Source organism: Phaseolus vulgaris, chromosome 1, assembly GCF_000499845.2.
Source record: "Phaseolus vulgaris cultivar G19833 chromosome 1, P. vulgaris v2.0, whole genome shotgun sequence".
In the NCBI taxonomy this organism is placed as follows: Eukaryota; Viridiplantae; Streptophyta; class Magnoliopsida; order Fabales; family Fabaceae; genus Phaseolus; species Phaseolus vulgaris.
Window position 1 is genome coordinate 46,859,570 of NC_023759.2, and position 17,714 is coordinate 46,877,283.

At 30.5% G+C, this 17,714-nt stretch overlaps 3 protein-coding genes across 5 annotated transcripts; 1 reads left to right on the top strand and 2 right to left on the bottom strand.

The window, feature by feature from the left end:
- Positions 1-4,035: 4,035 nt before the first annotated feature.
- On the bottom strand, positions 4,036-5,007 carry LOC137814783 (uncharacterized). The gene has a single exon (XM_068617686.1). The coding sequence runs from the start codon at positions 4,915-4,917 to the stop codon at positions 4,327-4,329; it is 591 nt and encodes a 196-aa protein (XP_068473787.1). The 5' UTR covers positions 4,918-5,007; the 3' UTR covers positions 4,036-4,326.
- A 4,653-nt stretch (positions 5,008-9,660) lies between these two features.
- On the bottom strand, positions 9,661-10,415 carry LOC137814784 (uncharacterized). The gene has a single exon (XM_068617687.1). It carries the CDS (start codon positions 10,320-10,322, stop codon positions 9,825-9,827), a length of 498 nt encoding a protein of 165 aa, XP_068473788.1. The 5' UTR covers positions 10,323-10,415; the 3' UTR covers positions 9,661-9,824.
- Positions 10,416-15,288: 4,873 nt separating this feature from the next.
- On the top strand, positions 15,289-17,529 carry LOC137814785 (uncharacterized). Of its 3 annotated transcripts, XM_068617689.1 has the most exons (7): positions 15,315-15,582; positions 15,706-15,777; positions 15,916-15,983; positions 16,358-16,425; positions 16,590-16,719; positions 17,011-17,091; positions 17,195-17,529. In XM_068617689.1, the coding sequence occupies exons 2-7, from the start codon at positions 15,768-15,770 to the stop codon at positions 17,357-17,359; spliced, it is 522 nt and encodes a 173-aa protein (XP_068473790.1). In that variant the 5' UTR covers positions 15,315-15,582; positions 15,706-15,767; the 3' UTR covers positions 17,360-17,529. The 3 variants fall into 3 exon arrangements, with proteins under 3 accessions (XP_068473791.1, XP_068473790.1, XP_068473789.1); XM_068617690.1 differs by lacking the exon at positions 15,916-15,983 and having other exon boundaries at positions 15,289-15,582; positions 17,048-17,091; XM_068617688.1 differs by lacking the exon at positions 15,916-15,983 and having other exon boundaries at positions 15,329-15,582.
- The last annotated feature ends 185 nt before the right edge of the window (positions 17,530-17,714 follow it).

Below are 17,714 nucleotides of genomic sequence, written 5' to 3' on the forward strand. Positions count from 1 at the left end.
AAATGTAAAACTTTTTTGCAAAGATTCTGTGGCTTGATAGTTTTGGCCCTTTGAAGTGAAGATGTTAACTTTGTGCAAATCTTCTATAAAAATGGGTAAGAGTAATTAGTATAACACAAATAAAAATTCAGACACCGAAAAAGTAGAGGTATCAGTCAAACGTAGTGGAAATTATAGATGAAGAAAGCATAGGTTGGATTACAAGAAGCTAATAAGAGAGATTACATATCTGCAAAAGTGGTTGTTGGTTGGGTTGAGGGTAACTTCACGTAGAAGTTAGGGTAGGCACGGAGCTTTTCTGTCTCAGATATTCAAACTCAGAGTGAGTCACAGTGGATATCTCCAATAGCCAGCCATAGGAAGGATGAACATTTAACAAAAAAAAGGAAGATAAACATAACTTCATAAGAAAACAAAACATTGCTCTCACCACTAATCAACTTTTTTTTTTAAATTCTCGAACTCGTAAGGTAGGAGGAGCCTAAGAAAGTCGAAAAAGAGAGATAACATTATTAATAGACAAAGGCCAAATTCAATGAAAATTCGAGATCCCAAGAAGTTGCTCCTAGCCTCCGAGGTGGAACTCTTTACTATATTTATATTTAGTGATCACAAAACTTTACCAACATAATGAATTGCTTATCAACGTTAACCAAGTATATTTTTTGGGTCGATTTTCTTAATCTCCACCATAATGTAGTAGACATATGTAGGAGGAGGCATCTTTAATTTTCCATGGTGTTGTAGAGTTCCAATTGGGTAAGTGTATTGAAGTTGAAGATGAACGCGTGTAAGCAGGGAATGGGATTTTATATATTAAGAAAATATCCACTTGTGTTGTGTGTGGGGGGTGAGTTGGTGGCAGAAGACCATTAATGAGAAGAATGGTTAGGTTTTTCTTGGGAAGGCCTCCATAATGTATTACGAAAGTGTTGTCTGGTTCCTTCCGTGACTGGACCCATTTTCATCCTTCAGTCTTTGCTCCCAATAATCTTTCTTTTCCATATTCTTAAGGAAAGATCTATTTATAAGGAATATTTAGTTTTGATTCAAGTGGTCCATGACTATGACACATTTGAATATTGCCTCGGTTCACTGCATCTGTTTAAAAGGAGGCACACCTATGTCTCAGTGGATTACATTATACAAACTTTTAGCTAACTCATTCACTCCTCACTAACTGCAGATGCCATAAACAAACAACAAATGGAAGAGAAAAGGAAAAATACAAAAGAGAATCACGAGAAATTGACGAACACTGAACCATCATACTATCATAGTTCAGAGTCAGGTTGAAGTCAGGGTCAACTACTGACCTGCTGGACCCACCTTTTTATATAAGCTTCCAGGTATCAGATTTGGTTAATTTCATACAAATTTCAATTTTACATATATAACATTAAAATAGGTATAAAATTTCTTAGTAATGGGTCTGTTTGTTGGTAGTAACAAACTAGTGATTTGTTGATATACCAAACGAATGATGATGTTTTGTGTACTCCAAAATCCAAATAGAAATCAAATGGAACATAATGCTAAATGATTCGTAAATATACTTGAGGGCTAAGTTTGAGCATTTACTCTAACTAATGGCTGATTTTTCTTTCACCATACCCAACACACCTCAAATGTCCATTTTGTCTTTAATAATGTAAAATATTTTCCTTTTGGATATTCATATCCATAAGTTAAATTACAAAATTTTGGATATATAAATTCATAACCAATATGTCATTTTTGGATTTTACCATCCAGAAGCTTAATTGAATAACGTAAATGATCTTCCGGATGTCAAGATCAGTAAGCAAACATAAGTGAGATCCGGATCTCAATTCTCAGCACCATTTACAGTACACCATTTTGGATATGAAAATCCGAAACTCATAACTCATTTCCAGATATGACCATCCGGAAGCTTAAATGAAATACACAAATGACTTTCTGGATTTCAAAATCCGTATAAAACTCACTTCCGGATTTGTGCATCTGTAAGCAAAAATAAAATCAAGGACAATGTTGGATTTAAAATTTTGCGTTGGGTGCGTGTCATAAATGATATGGTGCAGGAAGCAATTGCCCTAACTGATACTTGCAATAAGTAGGCCCAACTTCTTCCACAATCAACTTGCTAAGAAAGGCCCAATATAAAGACCACTGCCCAATAATTGGTAGGATTTATGCAAGGAATTAGCCAATTACTTTCTGCACTTCATCAAATTTGAACTGTACCCCACTTATATGTGAAATCAAAAATTTCCTTAAATGAAAGAGGAGATCCCCTATGGACCCACTACATCATTTCCGATTTTTTCTAAAATGTTCGTGGAGAAGTTCACAACAAATAAGGTGAAACCAGATCGATATTTTTCACATCAACACGAGGATGAATTTTGAACTAATTATATTTTATGCAATATATTTGTTCTAATAGAAGAGGATGCCTCTCAACTAGAACAGTTAGTTGAGATCGATTAAACTTTGAGATAGTCACTGATTGTATCCTTGCAAGTTGTATGGAATCTAAGGAAAAGAAGGGGCTCCAAGATGGTCATTGATTGAATTCACCTGTAAAAGATACTCTGAGACTCAAGTCATGAAGAACATAAAATATAATGACTGTGGTCCCTAACCTCGGACATAAGCCTCTAAAAGTCAAGTTTACTTTGACGATCTTTAATCAACCTATATATCCCTTAACATCAGATTCGCCTCAAAATACTATAATATTTATTTTTAATATGTTTATAAACATTTAATTTATAAAAAAAATAACTTATAATATAGAGTTTTGTAGATGAAATTTAGTGAAAACATTCTATCTTAACAATAAATAAATATATATATATATATATATATATATATATATATATATATGAAAACTAGAGAAAAATCACTTAGTGAAAGACAATTCAGAATCCAGCCATTTCATTCTACCTCTACTAAAAAAGAAAAACTAGAAAATTATAGTTAAAATAAGTAAGTTGTCCACCTTTGCTGAGTGTCACAATTAAGTGTCGATGACGAACCCTTTATTTTTCTCAACAATTATTTTCTAGCAATCGAAGTGACATCGCGAAAACAATAATGAAACGATTTTATTTTTCAGAGATGTGAACTTAAATGAAAATAAAAATAATAACCAAATACTTTTTATTTTTAGTGAACATCGATAGAAAAAATGATAAATCAAATTCAAGAGGGCACAAACACATATCGTGTACAGTATATTTAAAAGCTTATTGTGGCATTGTTTCATGAGAGTATTAAAATGCTTTCTACAGAACCATCACATCCCTCCCTAATTTTCATTTTTCAAGTGGAATGCTGTTCATGTTTTGTTTAGTTAGCTACGTCTGAACGTGGATAGAGCGAAGGTTACTTCCAAGTTGACGTTATATATTAAATGACGGAAATAATTTGATTATTTCATCCAAATTTTTAGTCAACGTACATACTCACATACATGCAAAACCAAGCCTAAAGCAAAGTAAAAATGAAGTGCAACCATAGGAGAGATAGAGAGCAAATTCTAAGAAACAAAGTGATAATACGATGAAAAAAGGTTAAATATAAACATATATCATGTTTTTCTTTTATCTCATTTTCTATCGTATTTTTCTTCTTACTTATTTCTTTCTCTTTCTCAACCCCCGTTAATCTAGAATCGGGTGGGTGATTTTATTTTCCCGGGTTGAAAATTAAAAAAAGAAAAGAGTAAAAATAAAATGAAATAAAAAAGGTGAGTTTAGTTCCTTTTAATGTAATGGGATTAGTCATACTTCTCATTTATTTACTTATTCAGCTTTGCAATTTTACCATTATTCAAATTAATTGAGAATATTCTGTGCTAGCATTAAATCACCAAAATTATTTTTCTCTAATTTTAAAATTAAGCAGTTGTCCAATGTATGTTGGTAGTAGTAATGTATATTCTAACCTAACTTGGAACAAAAATAAATTACAGTGCTACACGATGTTTCATAGTTTATATGAACACGTATGTGCAAATAAAAAAAGTTATTATAAGAGCTCACATTTTGATGGTCTTGCTAAATTCCATAACATTTAAAGAACAGGCTTCATCAAATTCTTTCACCTTGGCAGCTTCACAAACTTCACTCCTTTAAACACCAGTTTTACATAACACAAACCATGCCTCAACTATCTTACATAAAGCAACAATTCAATATCCACCAATTTTAGACGTAGTTTCCCAAAGTATTGTTTTTTTAATTAGAATTTGAATTTAATCTCGATCAAAATATCGAATTAAAACTCCACTGCTAATTAAACAACAACACTGAAAGCGATTGAATGTACCAAAATCTAAATCTTTGCAGCAGTAAAGGTTTTGAGGAACAATAACCATCGAGATAGTTTTGTGTTAACCTTCTTCTCTTTAATGGTGTCCAAACTAGGCTTCCAACCTTTCCCCGACAACTGCCTACTCAAATACTCCGGTCTCCCTTCCACCATTTCTGGCAAAAACTCAGAGAAACCGTACTTCTCTTCGGCGTTCTCCGCCGCTTCCTTATTCTGCAACACTGCAACCTCTCTCTCAGGGTGGAACAGCCCTGCAAGCCAAGGAAGAAACCCCGAAGAAGAAACAAAATACTTGGAATGCAGAGCAGAGTTAACGATGAAGAGAATGCGGCGACTATCCTGGCTGCTCAACCCCACAGGCTTCCCTGGCTTCACCGGAACCATCACATAGGTTTTCTTCATCTCTAGCTTTTGGTCCGCTGGCAGCGGCGCTGGCCTTTTCTGCTTCACGGCGGAATGAAAATCAAGCACAACCTGTTGTGGGTGCTCCATCATGAGCTCCGCCGCCGTTAGCGGTTCGCGAAACTCTCGAACCGAACCATCCCAGTAGACGATTTTGCCGGTGGCATGATCTCTGGCTATTTGGTTTCCCATGAGAGAATATTTAATTGGTTTGAGTGAAGTTCCCACAACAGGGAATGTGAAAAGACTTTATATTGAGGGTTACGTTAAGATGTTTGTTAAACCGCTCCATCTTGTGAAGGATATAATGGTGGACTTGGTAGTTAGATTTTGCTGAGTCGTTGGGTTCGTGAAAGAGTTTTACAAGTACATTTTTTGACTTCGAATTGCCCTGTCTCCAATGTTTATTAATTAATCTCACAACAAAAAAAAAGATTGTTACTACTTCAATGTTTGATTAGATTATTGTGGGTTGATGTAGAATGCACCTTGAGTTAGGGTGGTGGTGACCAATCATATTGCTCTTAATTTTGCCTTCTCTATTCACCTAACAGCAAATGAATTCAAGGAACCGTTCAACTGCAATTTAGTGAATAATAATTTGATTGGGTTATATTATATTATATTATATTATATTATATTATATTATATTATATTATATTATATTATATTATATTATATTATATTATATTATATTATATTATATTATATTATATTATATTATACTATAGTTTGTATATTGTATTTGACTCTGTATAATTTTATTGGCCTCTCAAATTTACCTGTCTTTTTCCTCCTAATTTTTTTCTCCTTCCACTCCTCTGCAATTTAATTCAACCAATTCTGGGTTGCTTGTCGGTGCTATTTTCCATAATTTTATTCTCCTCACCTTTTCTTTTCAGTCTCAGCAGTAGCAATTCTAATAGCAAATGTTTATTTTATATAATCAATTTCTTTTTTGTAGATAAACATTCTTAAAATATGTAAATTTATTATAGTGAAAATATATTTAGTTTCATGTAAAAAAAATTAAATCAAAAGAGATAAAAGAAAGATAAAAAAAAGTAAATTATAAAAAATATTGTAAAATTTTATTATAAATAAAGTAGAAGTAGGCGTACGTAAGTAAGTACGTGCATTGAAGCTAGGATACCCTACGTTGCTGGGTATCATTATTAATTTGACGTACCTTAATATGGAGGATGTGAATGTGACGAATTAATTTGCTCATATTGACTTCATGAAGCTACCACACTATTTGTATGCAAAATTCACTCCAAAACTTTTATTCAGATTTATGCAGTAATAGAGTAAGATGAAACAGGGCAGAAACTATTAGGCTCACGATCACAAAATTACTTGCTCTCGTTTTCATTTATTTTTATTCATGAAAAAAGAAGAAGCAAAGGTTACACTAGTGGATGAATTGAAAAACATTTGGATACCAAATATTAGGCTATAGTTAGAGTCCAACGAATACATATTCGAATAAGGGTTAGGAGTAAGTTGTAACTAAAAGTATAAATGTGAATGTTGCAAAGGTGTATTTTTGGAATCTTAACAACTTTCCCCCAATCCCAATTTTGTTATCATGGGACACTCAACTCAACCATGCAAATATAGTTTAACAAAAGTTGTCGGTGGTGTGTCTCCTTTGCCCCACCATTTCACACTCATTCACCACTTCATATATACTGCTGTAGATCCCCATAACTGCAATTATATACTTCAAGTACCCAGAATTTTAATCAATAAAGACTCTTTTCATCCTACAAATTATAACAATAAACTAAACTTAGATTCAATTTTTATTTTAATCAAAGCATTTGTTTTCTTTTTTTTTTAGCATTATAGGTCGAATACGATCCTATGCATAAATAATTTATCGATGTATTCTTGTAATTAAAAGTGGGAAGGAAATGCATATGTGTTGATCATCTACTCATAGGACCGTGTCGAAATAATAATCCATAAACAATTAATAAAACAATTAATGATAGACGAAGACGTGATCTTTTTAAAATAATATTAAATTAATACAATTATTTCTATATTTTCTAAAGTGTTGGAAATAAATATAAATAAATAAGAATATAATATCTTTTAAAAAAGTCTTACGTTAGCAAGTTAGTTCATTAGATTGACAAATTTAAAAATTAAAATCCATAATATGTTTCGGTTGAGATATGATTAAAGTTGATGGGTTACCTGAATTTATAAGCACCCATAACTTTTGTCTCTACTGTCCACGTTGCTAAAATAAGCTTATATCTCAAGTTTTCGTTTTATTTTTTCTTAACACATAATCAAGTAAGCACAATTTCAAAGGAGTAAAAAAATTTATATAGAATCTCTAAAATCAAACGAAATGAATAAATGTGCTATAACTTTAAATCTCACTAACCATAGAATCAACTCAAGAATTATCACAATCATTGCAAAGTCACGCTCATAATAGTAAAATCAAAGCATCTCACATGCCCACCTACCTTTTGGTTATCCTAATACTAATACAATCATTTCACTCATAATACAAAAATATTCTTCTTCTTTTTTTCTTTTTCCAATCCTTATATTTGTTTGAATAAAAAGAAACAAATATAATTACAGTAGAAAATGAGTTTTCTTTTATTGGATTTAGATCTATGAAGCTCGGACACTCCTCGTATATGGCGTGTTGGTGTCCGATACTTGTGTCGGACACCCACACTCGTATGACACCTGTAGGACACGTTTCCGTGAAGTGTCCAATTCAAAAAGTATTTGTTAGATTTCTGATAATTTTAATACGGTTCTAACACAATTTTAAAAAGAAAAAATACATTAATTTTCTAAAAATTCAAATTTTATTGTATAAATTATTATTATGATTATAAAAATAAGAAACAAATCCTTGTGAACCAGTCATGAAAAACATCTTTATGCTCCAAAAACTAATTTGGAACATACTTGTACACAAATCTTTATTGTCAATTTATATAATTCATAATTATATAATATATAGATCCGTGTCTATTTTAGAAATTTTACGTATCTCCGTATCCATGTTCGTGTCGTATCAGTGTTTGTGCTACATAGCTTTAGATCCAAGTGCGGAAAAGTTATCTTAGAAAGAGCGTCACCATTTTTACATTTTACATGAGATTTTGAACAAAAATGATACGTAATTAATTAATAAATATTAATAAAATAATTATGTAATATATGTTTTATATTATAACAAAATGAACATTTAAATAATTTAATTTTGATATTTTTTGAAAATATTAATTTTTATCTGAAATACATTTTTTATTGAGATCTTATAATTATTTTTTACTTTTTTTTATTTTTTTTTTCTAAATTATTTTTATATTAAATTACTTTACTATTTTATTATCATATAAGTCAAATCATCTACACACTTTTCATCCACACCTTCTTTGATCCAAATAATTTTACTCTTTACTTTTTTTTTTCAATTCATTATTCAATTTAAATAGTATAAAATAAGATAAATGAATGAAAAAAACTGCAAATATATTTAATTGATTTAAATTAATAAAATCAAAATATAATTATTCTTTTATACCATCACTTTAGTAGGATGAAGTTATTTTCTCTTTGAAATCGTAAATGAAGTTGAATTTGAATTTGTGATTGAAATTACTCTATAATTAATTATAGTTAGCACCCATAGATTCTATCTTATATATATAGGAGAAATAATTTGCGTGAGTGATTATGGGGAATTTTTTTTCCCAATAAATACATGTTTTTAAGTCTATGTATTAATGGGGATAATTCTATAATATAATCATTTATGTAGTTTCTAAAAGTAAGATTTTTTTAGGCATAATTTTGAGTGATGTGGAATCTTTAAAATTTTCTCTCGTTTTCACATCATCAACAAATCATACAAAAGATAAATAAGTATACAGTCTTCTTTAATAATATGTCCTATTTAAAGCTATATAATCAATCTTGCAATGTCATTACTAATTTATATAGATTCTAAAGTAATAAAATTCTCTACTTCCAAAATTAGAAATAAAAACTAATTTTATAGACAAAAATTAATTAATTGCTATAATGGTTAAATTAGAGATATTTTAGAAACTAAAAAAAATAATTTCTAAATTAATTTTTATTATTGTTAAATAGTTTTTAAATTGGTATCTAATTAACTATCAATTATTTAGTTTCTAAATTTTATTTCAAAAAAATTGTTCCAAAATGTATTTCATATATTTTGAAAAGTTTGTTATGGAAATCTTACTTCAAAAATCATGTTTCGAAAATTATGTGCTAAAAATCATGTTGCAAAAGAAGATTTATAGAATAGGTAGTTTGGAAGTCACTTTTAAGGGGTAAAATAGTTATTTTAAAATTAATGAGAGTGTATTTAGAAATTATTCGGGTGCAGGAAGAAAAGCCCAGATACCTTTCATGATTGGGCTGCAAGACATAAAGGTTTGGGCTGCTAAAGTGATTTCTGGATTGGACTCGATCTCTAAACTATTTTTTATTAATTTGAACAAAATGCATTATTAGTATGGCAGATTCGATATATCCCAAAATATCTTTAATGAAAAAATTAGTGTTTAGGTAAAATGTACATCCAACTCAGTTCTTGCGAAAGCTCTAATGTTTTTTAACAAATAAAAGTTTCGCAACAGTCATTTTTCAGTAGCCTCGTTTGTCGGTGGTGCCTCAACGGTGCTGACGCGAGTTCCAATGCTACCACAATTACGAGAAGAATAAGAATGGAGATGCTTGGGTTCCTTTTTATGTAAGTTTTCAAGCTTCCGCGCTACTTCAAAGTGATCACATAAAAATAAAAGGTGCATTGCTAGATTGAACGTGGGTTGAGTTCAATTTTATCTAAATCCTAATTTTTATTTCATTAATAGTATTTTTTTTTCTTATATTGGTTGAAGTCTAAAATCATTCTGGTGCACCAGAATCTGCCTATTAGTATTGCTCCACATTTTAAGTATGAACTTGAACATCCTCCACCGTTGGTTCAGAGGTACCATGTTAGTGTAAAGTTGGAAAAAAAATAGACAGAACACAAGTTTTAGAAGAAATTGGCCAAATTGGTTGAGGTGAGAGGGGGATTACTCCAAGATAGTATCCAAAACGGGATTCCATCGTACTTGATTCCCCAACCTCGGACACACAGGGAAAACGGTAACCTCGTTTTCCACATCCCTTTCAATTGACCTCGAAATCAGCGAGGGTGAAACCTTCGCCGTATTCATTCCCCTTGTCCTCTTTTTCTGGCTACTCTGTGTCTCAGCAATGTCCATCTCAAACTTGGAAGCCTTGGAGTGGACCCTACTAACCGGCAACAGCAGGTAAACCTTCCCCGCTACAAGCTCCTCATCGGCCAATAAAGCAGAAACCCGTCCCGTTCTACGGAGTTCGTCCAACGGAGTGATGACGTGGCCGAATTCTTCTATCATTATCTCCCCCGATTTCACGGGTAGCTTCATCTCCCGAGTGTTCCCATCACTTTCCAACAGAATTGCTGTTTTCGTAGGTTTTCTTCTCTTCCTCAAAATGTCCCCAACACTTGCAACGTTTGAGATACAAGAAGAAGGAACGTTCCCCATCTACTAACGTTGTTTTTTATACAGAAGATGTTTGATTTTGTTTAGTGTGTGTTGTGTGGTGGAAGACGAGAGTGATGAATATATAGGGTTTACGAAAGGGGGTATGCTTAGAAATCCGTGGACTCACAATTTGAGTGTAAAGGTATGGTTGTGGGAGTGACGCGAATTTTTGGCTTCCATGGAGAAGTGGTGTTCAAAACGCGGAATTTCTTTGTTCTATTACTCTTTTTTCTCGTTGACTCTTTACTTTTCTCATTTTTTTTTCTTCTTTTTAAAACCTCTACACAGTTCGATAATCATCGTGCTTTTGTAACTCCAAAAAAGTTAGTACATAACAGGAAAAACAATTAAAATTATAGCAGAAATAGATACAAAATGATTCAAATGAATAAATATTATAATTTATTAGAAATGATAGTTTATTAAGTCTAATTCACGTAAAAGAAAAATAAGATCAATAAATTTTATCTTAATTTTAGTCATTATAAATTTTTAATACATTGAGGACAAAATATTTTAATCGTGAAACTAAATATTTATTTGATAAGAAATTATATAATACACTATGAACTTTAAATTTAATTTAATAGCACAAATCAACTTATAAAATAAGTCTTATACCTAATTATATATCATAATTTTGGCTTTATCACTTCTTTGACATGATTATTTATACATTAGAAGTAATAATAAATGTGAGATGCGATCGTGGACTTTTCCTGTTTTGAAGTATAGTGGGAGTCAGATTCCAACTTTGAAGGATACGAAATTGTGGGTATAAGAATTGAGAATGACAGAAAAGGTTTTTTTTGACTAAAGTGACATTAATTTTAATTTAAAAATAAAATAATAATCATTTTAATATTAAATATTCATTTACATTTTAAATATCATGATAGTTTAAAAGAGAGATTTCATTAAATATAGTCAACCAAAATTTAATGATAAAAATTAGTTAGCGATACTAATAACATGGTCGTATATGAAAAGACTATTATAACACCTTCTCTCAATTTTAAGAATTTAAATTTTCATTTATTATATTTTAGTATGTAATAAATTTTATTTTATACAAATAAAGAAAACGTTTGAAATGCAATAAATAGTGTAATAGAAAAAAGTATTTTATCTTTTTAAAGTGGAAATAAATAAATAATACGAAACTAAAAACGTCCAATAAATAATACTATGGATTTTTTTTCTCACATAGATATGGAATTTTTAAAATTTTATAAAATAATATTTATAATGTATCATTGTCTCAGCATGCATTCTGTAATTTTCTTTGTTTAGGTTTCTTTTTTAATGAAATAGTTTGTTATATAAATATCCCCTCAATTTCATTTTATATGTTGTTTACAGTATTTTTGTGTTGTGAAATTTTGATGAATAAAGTTCATTAATAATATCTTTTATGATAAAAAAATATAAATTAAGGACCTATAAACAAAATAAATCTTTGATAAAAAAAATTATAAATAGGGCTTACATATTGAGTGCTCTAATTCAAGGGTTCTTCATCTCTCTTAACTAAATCATTTTAACGTTCACTGTGAGGGTCATTCAATGTATTTTTATTATTATTGTAAATAATTAATATTTCAATAAAAAATTATTATTAGAAGAGTTATATTATTTGGTCATCAAACTTCAAAATAATATATTTTGTCTCTCTTATTATTCATGTTCGTTTGATTCAGCTAATATTTAATTTGTTATAAAATATAATTAAAAAAATAAAAATTATTATTTTTTAATTATTTTATTACAATCAAGAAGAGTTATGGTTTTTTATTTTAAGAAAAAATATTATTCTAGTAAAATTAAAAATACTTTTATTGTTATATATTTAAAAATAAACAATAAATTGATAAAAACAAAAATTCGAATAAACGGTGTTATGTGCACATAAGAAAGAGATACACGTAAGAGGTAGGACCGTGTACTAATAATAGATCTTATTCTGATATCTCTAAATATTTTAACATTTTTATTGTTTAAAACTGTGGGGTTTTTTACAAACAGATCTTATTTCAATATCTCTAAATAATTTTATTATTCTTGGAGAGTTATGTACTAATAAGTACCCATTTATTTCTCTTTTTAATAAAAAATAAAAGATTATTATAATCAAATAAACATATTAACTATTAAAAGATAAATATTAACTTGTTTTTCTAGAGAAAAATTAAACTAAAATAATAATTGATAAAATCACCAAAATAGTTAATAGAATAAAAAAAAAAAAAAACCTACACTAAAAGATAAAATCAGCCATGGACAATATAAATAAACCGTATAAACTTAAAGGCACAAATTATGAAATCTTTAACTTCAAAGACCTTCACATCTCTTGAATACCAACTCTTAAAAATTAAAAAGATATAACAATTATATTAATTAAAAATGATTAAATGATGAGTTGCTTGTAAGAGTGTAATGCGAGTTATTTATGAGTGATGTGATGTAATTACACTTAATTAAGTTAACAGCTTTATTTAGAAAACTTTAAAGTGTAGATGTTCTAATCAAGATTTTTTTAAGTAAAGTAGATGTAAAGAGTCTGAATGAATAAGATGAAGTGAAAGTATGAAACAAAAGCCCAAAGAGAAGTGGACCAATGGAACTTCGACATTAGCCCATACACTCCTTTCGTCTCATGGGAAACTGTAATAGACTACTGTTGATTAGTGACAAGAGAAAATGCTTTTTATGTTATATTATGGGCACAATTATCCAAAAATATTCTATCTTATCTACTCTCTTTTTGATCATATATTATATGAATGGTATTATATTATCCATAGAAATGCATGAACTTTGAAGCTAAGACATCGGCTTTCAACAACTAAGGATACCTTTTCTAGTTTGCATTTCTTATCAAAAGAGTTAAACTTACAAACTCTTTGGGCACTCTTTATTGTGTTGATTAGAGCACATATTTTAGTTTTATTGCAAAAATAAAAAAACACTTAGCTTAAACCCAACTCGACAGTGACAGCATTAGCTTCATCTAACAAACTTTCTTCTCAAACCACCACCAAATATCTCCCAACTTCTATACAATGTTAGGCAAGATAAATTGGAGCAACTTTTAGAAAGCACAATTTATGAACTATAAAATTAAGAATTAATTAGCATGGAAATTTGTGTTACTTCTTGTAGGGGGAAATGGCTAATAAGAAGATGTTAGGTGCCAAATTAGAAGATAAGGTCCACTTTTCTCAATGGAAGGTGAATGTCCCCACAGGTGCAACTCAGTGCCGACCACTTGCTTGAAGAAAAGCTCTCATAGGAAAGTGCAAACTGAATCCCTATTACTTGTGATTTGTGTGCTGTGAATCTTCTAAATGACAAGGATTGCTCATAATTGTTGGATAAATTCAGAAATATTTTTGAAGGAAACGATAAGAACGAACAAGAGAAAGGATAAGCACGTGCGTCAGCTTCCTCGCATACAATACCAAATTAATCAAATAGCTTTTTCTTTTCTTCACTCACGCAGCAGACAAATTTGAAATCAATTTGTCTAGCAATTGCATGCGTATAATAAAAATTAATACGATTTCATTTGTCACGTCACACACCTATGCAGGTCTTGTTTAACATATTTTTTTTGAAATCCAAAAAAAAAGAAATCATTTGATAATTTTGTTATCCATGTACGTACCACTATTCATTACCCAAAAAAAATCCCAAGATTCTAAGATATTAAAGAGTTTGGCGTGTAAAGGAGGAGCAGCATGATGCATTATGGGTGTGGCGTTGGCTTTTGATTGTGATTAGCTGCATAACTAAAAAGAGGGACCCATGATTTCAAATTTCAGTTTGTTTTGAACGTTTGTTACCGTTGGTGAAGGATCATAGATCCCAGATATAAACCTGGTTTGGTTATTTGCAAACTGTGAAAAGGTATGTTAGTGTCATAAATTTTGGTTTTATATACATTTATAAATTTGAATTAAATTTAAAAGTTAATCTCTTAATATCTTAGATCAGATATAAACAAATAGAAAGGTAGACATGATCTTTCATCATATTTGTTGTTTTGTTTTTTTAACCTTTCTTTCATCAAATTGAAACCATTTTTACTTGGAATTTATTTGGTGTATATTTACTTATTGAAAGAGGACGTGCAACCTAACGTTAAAAAATGTTTACATGTAACACGTGCAACCACTTTTTAACGGATAATAGAATCAGTTGATGGGTAAGAATTTAGATTTACTCAATATCATGAATGATTTACTTGATGTTTCAACCCTTTGGTTTATTACCAAACCATCTGACATTCGGTTATTAATCTGGTATTGCTAACCACTAAATCTAGAACAATGTTCCATTTGTAACTCTCTACTTTGTTGATTGCAACAACGAAATAGGAAGAAAATTTTTGATGAAAAAAATATATAACATTCTTTAATAGGCAACACTTGGTTGGTGCACATTGGGATTTCAGATTCATTGTCAACGCATGCATATCTGTCCAAACACTGGAAAATTGAAAAAATCACCTAATAAATGAAACAAAATCTAAAAACATGTCTGTGGGTATATGCAATACTACTACATAGTTTTAAATCTAAATTTAAATAATTTTTTGGAGAAAACAAAATGGGGTATCTTGTGATATGATAGGCTCTATTTCACTCTTAGATATGCTTTCCTTACAAAAGAGTAGAAAAATATACATTTCTTTCCTCTTTCCCAATTTGCCACATATTGAGATTTTTATTTAATTTTAGTAAGCAAGGAATCTGATTAAATGCCCAGTTCTTCATCAATTTTTACTATTTCAAACAAACAAACCTAAAGAAAATTAGAGAATCTTTTTGTTTGATCCTACGTTACAAGCAAGTCCCTTTTGCCAGGTTTATAAGGTCAAAGCTAACCTTCGTGGCTTGGTTCTTTAAAAATGAGGTCTTTAGTGTTTTTTTTCTTTGAAAATAAAAAACAGGGGTAAAACTGGAAATATTTTTGTCTTTTCTTTCGTATATAAACTCGAGATTCCAGAGAAGACTGAGAAAGAGAGCGCAGAAAGGAAAACCAGAAAAACAGAGTACCCGACAGAATTTGAAAACAAGGCTGAAATTTGAAGAAAGAGAGATCACTGGTTATGAATTATATGGCAGATGTTGTTTTGCTAGTCGATGATTTGAAACTGCTTTCTGGGATTCCTCGCTGTAGAATTTGTCATGAAGAAGAGTTTGAAAGCATAGAAACCTTGGAAGCACCTTGTGCTTGCTCTGGAACCGTTAAGGTAAACACAAAATACAAACTTCTTAATCTTAAACACTTGTTTTTGGATTTTGTTAATAACTTACTATGCTTCGCGCGAGTTTTGATTTTAATTCTCCTCAATAACTGCGTTTTTGTTGGGCAGTTTGCTCATAGAGATTGCATACAAAGATGGTGCAACGAGAAAGGAAATACAACCTGTGAAATATGTCTCCAGGTATGAACTTTAGTCATTCAATTTTATTTCTTAAGTTCTGTTTTTGGTTTTGCACTCTGTTCATAACGTTATTTTGATCTTGTTTTAATGAGTTATGATCAAAGTTGATTTCTTGACGGCAATCAATTTTTTGTTTAGAAAAAAGAAGGACGAAAGAGAGTTATCGGAGTGTACCTAATATTTGGTGTCCTTGTTATGGTGATTGGGTGCGCTTCCTTATCTGATTTTGACATAGAAACGATAATAAGTTCCTTTCTTTCTTCTTTTCCCCTTTTGTTTATTTTCAAACCAGAGTTGCTTTTGTTTTTGTCTTTTGCTTAACTTTGCTCAATATTGAAGTCTCTCCCCATTAGTATACTATTTCTGTATCAACACCTATCTGTTTCTCCAAAAGACGAAGTTTCACTTTTTGTCTTTTTTAATCTTCGATTTCATTTGATACACTGTAGGAAAACGGGATTGGAATTTGTTTGATCATACATTCAATGAACTGAGCCCCATTTATTGCATAATTGCTTATTTGTCTAAAAAGGGCAATTTGTGATGAGCATATAGATTGATACTAATTTTGTTTTTGCAGCAATATGAACCCGGATATTCAGCTCCACCCAAGAAGTCTAAGATAAATGATGAAGCAATGTCCATTAGGTATTTTTTCATAATATATTATGTATATTTCCCGCGTCCAATTCAATCAAAGTGATCTTATAACTAATTATTTAATCGATCAACAATTTTCATAACGCTTGGCTACGTGAGAGGGAGCAACTAATAAAAGCTAATATTATTATTAAAATAATGTACTTTTGAAGGGAGGAAGAAGAAGAGTCAAATGCAAGAATAGAGATAACGGTGGAAGGAATTGCAATGGAAAGCGATTACTCGGAATGCAGTTCAGCCGCTGACAGAAGTGCGTCTTGCTGTCGATCACTTGCAATAGCTGTAAGCATTATCTTATTAGCTTTTTTTCTTTTAACGCGTTCCTACTTCTGAATCAATATAGCCAAGGCAAAACCAACATGGTTGCTTGTGTTGTGCAATAAAAAATAATTAGTTAAGTTGGGAAAAGCAACGAGTCAGGGTGGACTCAGACTGCATTGCCAACGCAGGGTCACCCCCAAGAGTTGAAATCAACATTTTCTCTTTCAAACAAACAAACAAACCTTGAATGTGACTCATCATTTACTTGTGTAACGCGTAGACATGCTGAAACTAGCTACCTTTCCTCTGCAGTTTACACTTGTCTTACTCGTAAGACATTTTTTCGCAGTGCTTTCAAATGGAACGGAAGATTACCCATTTACACTGCTTACTGTAAGTACCTTCCAGTTTTAAATATCAATGGAAAACAAACATTTACAATCTTCACCTACGGACAGCTAAACTAATGAAGGTTAATATACCATTTTTGATGCAGGTAATTATATTAAAGACTAGTGGAATCATTATACCTATGTACATAGTTATTAAGATTATTGGAGCCGTTCAGAGCAGTAGTCAGCAGTATCAGGATTCTGATGATGACGACACATCAATGTCTGAAGATGAGATACAACATAATGTAAATTTAAGACATTCATAGATTATTTGTTTACTGTATAAGAGCATTATGTGATGCTCGTCAAATAACATTTTGCGTCACAATTTAAGATTATGGAATACAGATCGGAATGCACATTCCCTTACCGCATGTAATACCAAGACTAAAGTACTAGGTATCTTAAAAAATTAATAACATGTATCTTACAGATATGACTTTTTCAGGTCTTATATTTAAAAATTATTTATTTTAATCTTCAGATGTATCATTTCAATCTCATTTAAAACTTAAACATAACTTAATTTAATATAAAAACATAGTAACTATTAATTGCAGAAATTAAAATATAAAACTTATTCAGCTACGAAATCAAAGGAATATTAATTAAACTATAAAA

Excerpts from the sequence above, each read along its gene's own strand:
- LOC137814783 (XM_068617686.1), bottom strand. The coding sequence starts at position 4,917 with ATGGGAAACCAAATAGCCAGAGATCATGCCACCGGCAAAATCGTCTAC.
- LOC137814784 (XM_068617687.1), bottom strand. The coding sequence starts at position 10,322 with ATGGGGAACGTTCCTTCTTCTTGTATCTCAAACGTTGCAAGTGTTGGG.
- LOC137814785 (XM_068617688.1), top strand. The coding sequence starts at position 15,439 with ATGAATTATATGGCAGATGTTGTTTTGCTAGTCGATGATTTGAAACTG. Across the intron at positions 15,583-15,705 it reads CTTGCTCTGGAACCGTTAAG|TTTGCTCATAGAGATTGCAT; the intron begins GTAAACACAAAA and ends TTTGTTGGGCAG. Across the intron at positions 16,426-16,589 it reads GATGAAGCAATGTCCATTAG|GGAGGAAGAAGAAGAGTCAA; the intron begins GTATTTTTTCAT and ends GTACTTTTGAAG.